Source organism: Papaver somniferum, chromosome 2 (genome assembly GCF_003573695.1).
Source record: "Papaver somniferum cultivar HN1 chromosome 2, ASM357369v1, whole genome shotgun sequence".
In the NCBI taxonomy this organism is placed as follows: Eukaryota; Viridiplantae; Streptophyta; class Magnoliopsida; order Ranunculales; family Papaveraceae; genus Papaver; species Papaver somniferum.
Genome location: NC_039359.1, coordinates 162735316 through 162741315, shown reverse-complemented (window position 1 = coordinate 162741315; position 6000 = coordinate 162735316). Strand labels below are relative to the sequence as shown.

At 38.0% G+C, this 6000-nt stretch overlaps 2 protein-coding genes across 3 annotated transcripts; one reads left to right on the top strand and one right to left on the bottom strand.

Moving 5' to 3' along the window:
- The first annotated feature begins 675 nt into the window (after window positions 1-675).
- LOC113349615 (E3 ubiquitin-protein ligase MIEL1-like) lies at window positions 676-3442 on the top strand. Its single transcript, XM_026593610.1, has 10 exons — window positions 676-903; window positions 994-1081; window positions 1195-1284; window positions 1380-1457; window positions 1599-1683; window positions 1932-2014; window positions 2108-2199; window positions 2293-2362; window positions 2470-2511; window positions 2927-3442. The coding sequence occupies exons 1-10, from the start codon at window positions 776-778 to the stop codon at window positions 3071-3073; spliced, it is 903 nt and encodes a 300-aa protein (XP_026449395.1). The 5' UTR covers window positions 676-775; the 3' UTR covers window positions 3074-3442.
- Window positions 3294-4961, bottom strand: LOC113349614 (probable serine/threonine-protein kinase At1g54610). 2 transcript variants are annotated; one of them, XM_026593609.1, is made up of 6 exons: window positions 4901-4961; window positions 4537-4830; window positions 4104-4427; window positions 3797-3940; window positions 3629-3719; window positions 3294-3532 (listed from the first exon to the last, which is right to left on the bottom strand). In XM_026593609.1, exons 1-5 carry the CDS (start codon window positions 4958-4960, stop codon window positions 3636-3638), a joined length of 906 nt encoding a protein of 301 aa, XP_026449394.1. In that variant the 5' UTR covers window position 4961; the 3' UTR covers window positions 3294-3532; window positions 3629-3635. The 2 variants fall into 2 exon arrangements, with proteins under 2 accessions (XP_026449394.1, XP_026449393.1); XM_026593608.1 differs by having other exon boundaries at window positions 3311-3719.
- Window positions 4962-6000: the final 1039 nt, after the last annotated feature.

Below are 6000 nucleotides of genomic sequence, written 5' to 3'. Positions count from 1 at the left end.
TATTCCCAACTGTCTTCTTCCTCTTCTCAGACTCAACAAATTCGAAACAGAACAAAAATCGTAATCAGTAGAAGATCGAGATTCAAAAAATCGATGAGAAAACTAGTGAATCAAGCAACAGAAAAGCTAAAATCGAACAAACCTATTTGTTGTTCATCAATGCAGCTTCACTATCTCGTCAGATCTGAAAAACAGACGAATACACCTCAACGAATTGAGAGAAAATTCGTTTTCTTCTTCTTCTCGTTTATGTTGTTCTTCTTCTCGTTTTCTTCCTATCAAATTAACGAAAATCAGTATGAAACTATCAAAATTCACGAATTCGTCTGAAGAAAAATCTCCAATTCTATTTCTGAACGAGAGCGGAGAGAAGAAAGAGCTGAATCTGATTTGGTTTTCAGTTTCTGGTAGGTATAAAACGTCTATAAATAGGGAAGGTTAATTTCGGTATTTTTACTTTTATTAAAAATCCTGATGACGTCAGCAATCCGGGAAAATTGAAAACCAGGCCCCAAAAAAAATTTTCTGGGCCTAGAAATATCAAAAACGGAAAGTGTGGAGTTGAGGGTGTAAGATCCATTTTGTGGGGCTTGTATATGGTTGAACCCATATAATAGGGGGTTCTAGTATTTTTCTAGTATTTTTCACTATTAAATAACAATAGCCAAGTGGAATTTATGGTATGGGCATGGGGTTTGTGCCAATATAAAACAGGCAACAAATCCCCTTCTCCATCTTCTCCATCTCTCAAAACCAGTCTTTCCTTGCCCTAATAATGGAGGCGGGCTCTGCTGACAATGAGCTGGATTTTGAGAAGATAAACCCGTCTTTTTCTGCCCTAACAATAGAAGCGGGCTCTGCTGATGATAATGAACGCCTGGATTTTGAGAAGATGGTTCATGGGTACTCTCCCCTTTTCCCTCTTTACCCTTTTTTTCTTTGATATATTTTGGATAGATTTGGTAATCAGGGTTTATTTTCTTCTTCTTTTAGATGTGAACATTATAGGAGAAGATGTAGAATAAGAGCTCCATGTTGTAATGAGATATACTATTGTCGTCATTGTCACAATGAAGCCATGGTATTTGTTTTAAATCCCATCCTCCTTCTTTTCCTTCTTGGAAACCAATTTCCAGTAATAGGTTTTTGTTGTTGTTGTTGTTGTTAATGCTGTTTACTCTTGTGTATTACTAGAGCTTGTTAAGCAATCCCAAGGATCGTCATGAACTTGTTAGACGTGATGTTACGCAAGTAATATGTGCAGTTTGTGATACCGAGCAGGAGGTGTGTTCATGCTGAAATTTGTGGGTTTTCGTTTTTATCCAGAGGGACAATGGTGATCCATTTTTTCGCCAGTAACCGTGTTCTGTTTTTTCCAGGTTGCTCATGTTTGTTCCAATTGTGGTGTTAAGATGGGAGAATACTTTTGTCAAGTCTGCAAATTCTACGATGATGATGTAAGTTTTTTCTTTCTTTTTTTCCTTGTACTGTTTGTTAAGTTTTACTGTGTTGTTGTTGCGTCTTAATCGAGATGTATTTAAACACTACTACTAGATTGGAATTGTAACTAATTTTTTTGCTGTTGGTTTGATTTATAGAACGAGAAAGGACAATTTCACTGTGATGAATGTGGAATCTGCAGAGTTGGTGGCCGAGACAACTTCTTCCACTGCAAGAAGTGTGGTATGATGATGATGAATTCTTTACTTGATTTTCACTTATAGGTTGTGTTCTCAACGAACACTTTGCTATTTTTGTTCTAATTTGTGAAAGTATGATAGGTCCGGTGTTAGCTTGGTATTTTGTTTTATGAACGCTATTCTGTTGAAAGCTTGACCTTGTAACATGTTGTAGGACCTCAGAAATTAGTGTTCCTTTCAGGTTGAGGATTTCTTTTGTCTCCCATATTTAACTTCATTTGACTCCAACAGGTTCTTGTTATGCGATTAGTTTGCGTGATAACCATATTTGTGTTGAGAATTCAATGCGAAACCACTGTCCCATCTGCTATGAGGTTCGTAGCTTATTAACTACTACATTCTCCTTTGACAAAATTTTGATCATCTTTTATGTTATTGAAAACTGAATACACTCTATTTTGGAACAGTATCTTTTTGATTCGTTGAAGGATACACAAGTTTTGAAGTGCGGGCATACGATACATCGCACATGTTATGATGAGATGTTTGAGCATAATCGGTAAGAAGCTTGTATCCTTTAAACATAGTATGTTCTTATATTCATCGTTTTTTTTATCAGATCCAGCTTAACCGGGAGTCTGTCTTCTGACAGATATTCTTGCCCTATATGTTCGAAATCAACGACGGACTTGTCTACTGTCTGGCAAAGATTAGATCAAGAGGTATAGTGCTTGTTTTGCATCTGGATTGCATCTGACAATGTTTTTTAGTCTGTAAAGATTTTAGATGGTATTCGAAAATTAATTATTCCAGTTTTTGGGATTGCCAGATTGAAGCAGTTGCAATGCCTGAGGAATACCGGTACACCAAGGTAACCTCTCCATCCATGTTAGTTGTATTTTAATGATATAGATGCCTGTCTTGCAGGGTTGCGTGATACCCGCGACCTGGGTCTAGTGAACTGTAGCAATTTTTTTTTTGTAATCGAATGCCTTACTGATGAAACTGCTGCATTATTTACCTTAAAGGAACACCAACTGCATTAAGTGGTTGTTAGATAGAAGGCCAATGTTTCATCTTATATAGTAGGAGTAATAAGGCAGGATAATAATAAGTTTCTCACAGTTCACACTATGCATGGTGTGAACAAGCCCCTATTAGATCTTTGGTAAAAGTCAAAACTTACGGGTATCTGACTCTCCATGCTTGTTCCTCTGAATGCTTTATCTTCTCTTCTAAAGGTTATACTTTATGTCTTAGAGAAAGAAAATGGTTGTATGGTGCAGGTTTGGATCCTCTGTAATGACTGTAATGAGACAACTGAAGCTTCATTCCACATTTTCGGGCACAAGTGTGGCCACTGCAAATCATACAATACAAGGAAAATTTCGCCTCCAGGTGGTCCAAAGAAAAACGTGTCCACCTCCAGTTAGTCCATATGAAGAAATGTGTTAAAATCTCCTCTTCCTTTTAGCTGGATATCAGTTTCAGCAAGGCAAGTTTTGGTCGAGTACCGAATCCTACCAAGTTCTTATCCAGATCATGAATAATCATTCATTCTTGGACGCACGGGGGTGTTAACTGATAGCTATAATTTGAACTCTGCCTCCTGCTTTACAATCACGGATCTTCAAACATTGTGGAGTTGAAACATCCATATAACTGATTGATGCTCATGTAAATATAATATATGGAATACTACATTTATACCTTACACTGATTTCAGTATGTGACATGTGTCGGTGGCATACATTTGATATATTTTGTAGTCTTCTCCATGATAGCACAGTGATTACCAATAATACAATTGTCGACATCTCTACTATTGTTTTTTAGTTCATACAAGTCTTTTCAGCATCTTACGGAGAGGCGTTCTTTCCTCGGACAGCTCACTGAGGTTTTTATGCGAAATCTTAAAGTCGGTAACATACAAGCACAAGAAATTAGTAAGAAACCTGAAAAGTAGTAATTCTATATTATAAACAAACCTTATTCCTATTTAGCTTCTTGTATTGTCTTCCTTGGAGGATACTGTAGAATGCTGGATGGTTCACATGCATAAGGGCTTGTTGTGAAGAACTGCAGCAATAAGCAACTCATGATGGAATATTAATGATTGTGGGAAGTTTGGAATAACAAAACTGTGGGAACATTACTTTATTTGCCAATGCAGCAGAAGCAGATTGTCGTGCAACTGGATTATCTGCCAGAAGAGTTTTCAATAACGTCAATGATGATGGTGGAAAACCTTTAAAATTCTTTCTTCTGCCGTGTTTATTATACGGGTTGCAGTGTTCTTCCTGAGAAGGGAACAGAAATTTCTTCTGAATGTTAGTGAGGAACATAGAAAACTTCCACATTCCCAACGAGGAACATGGAAATATATGATGAGCAATTCAGATGATAGTGCAGTTAAATGGGAATGAAGGCACACAAAATGAATCAGATGGGAACAAGAATTACCACTTGAAGTGTCTGTATGATAGGTTTCGTAGCCAATGACTCGGCTAAGATGCAACCGACACCCCAAAGATCTGCAGCACTGCTGTATGCAGGATGGTATGAAGAAAACTCTGGTGCCCGATACAGGACAGGTACTGCTTCACTAACCATACCCGATTCATTGCGATTAGGAAAATTAATTGAAGCAGCTTTTCCGAAACCAGCAATCTTAAGTATTCCTTTGTTGCTAATGAGAAGATTAAATGCATTGATGTTACCATGGATTACACCACGGCTGTGACAATATTCAAGTCCTAATAGCAGTTGATGCATATAGCACTTTACCTGCGCCCATATTCCAGAAAAAATTCAGACATGTTCCTATAGTTTCCTGACCATGAATCAAAAATTTCTTGTTACATCACTAGGATTCTCTTTTACTTAAATTGTTTACCTGAGACTCTGTGAACTTGATTTGGTGGGTTATAATGAGATCAGCCAAACTATGTTCCATGTATTCAAAAACTAGGTACAAACTCAAAGGCTCTCCGTGAATCAGCACCAGACCTTCCAATTTCACAACATTAGGATGAGAATCTAGTCGGTTCAAGACGAGAATCTCTCGCGCCATCTCTTCCACATACTCAGGCTCCCAGGTGTGCAGTTTGATCTTCTTTAAAGCCACAATTTTCCCGGTAATGATATCTCTGCCTTTGAATACTTGGCAGCGACTACTATCCTGTCCAATCTGGAAGGAATGGAGACGGATGAGATCAAGTACACAAGTTTTATAGAGGCAGAAGGGAGAAAAGCAGTACCTTATGGAGAATTTCAAAACTATTGGAGGAACGAGGACTCCAACCTTTGATGGCGTCCATCGGAAAGTATTAGGAAATAATATATGAGTCTATATTTAGGAGATATACACTTTAAGGAGTTTGAGTTATATTAGGAAAGTGTCTATGTTTAGAGTTTGATCTTAGGTAGGAAAGTGCCTTGAGTGGTCGTCAAGTTTGTGAACAATATAAATTGGCTGTTAAGCCATAAGAATTATATACCAAGAATTATTATCAATGTAGACGTTCAATGCTTCCGCGTTTATGCTCTCCTCTCTCTTGCTCGATCCTTAACATGGTATCAGAGCAAGGTGAGAGGGAGAGAGGAGAGGAAGAAAAGTGACATGTTTTGGTAAAGAGATTGCAAAGTCGAAGGGAGAAAGAAGTTCGAGAATTGTTTTGCTGTGTTGGTGTTCATCAGGGTCCGAGTAAAAAAAAAAAAAAAAAAAAAAGTTTGAAGCTGTGGAAGGAGCAAGGTTGAAGAACGTAGCTGACATCTAAAAATCTGGGTTGCTGTTGTGATTGGAGGTTTTTTACAAATAGAAAAACGTTATCAAAAAAAAAAAAAAAATTGTTGTTGATGATTGCCATCGATGCTAATCTGCAAGGGTTATGAAAAGAACATATGAGAAGAACATCTGGAAGGGTTCGTTCTCTAAGGTTGTGACTTAAGTTCAAAGCTAAGATGGAGATACCTGCTAATGGATGGTAGTGAAATTCAGGTTCGAGGTAGCTGTCATATGTTTGGTAAAGCTCTGCTTCTTTTGAAACTATTCTTGCGAGCAGTTGAAGACAGAAGGTTATCGATTCACGGCGTTGTTTCTCTGTGGGTTCGGAGCAGACGAAGAAGATGGTGGCTACAGATACAACAAGTTTCGAACATGGTTCGACGGATGCGTGATTGTCAAGATGATGCTGTGTGGTTAAGAGAGAGTTTGTTCGAGCAAAACAAGAAAAGTGCTGATCTGATGATGCTCGGTGATTATGCTATGTGAATGGTTGAATGGTGTTTCTGGAAAGACAGAGACGTACTGCTGCAGGATCTCTGATATTGTTGATGATTCTCATGGTGCTGTGTCGTC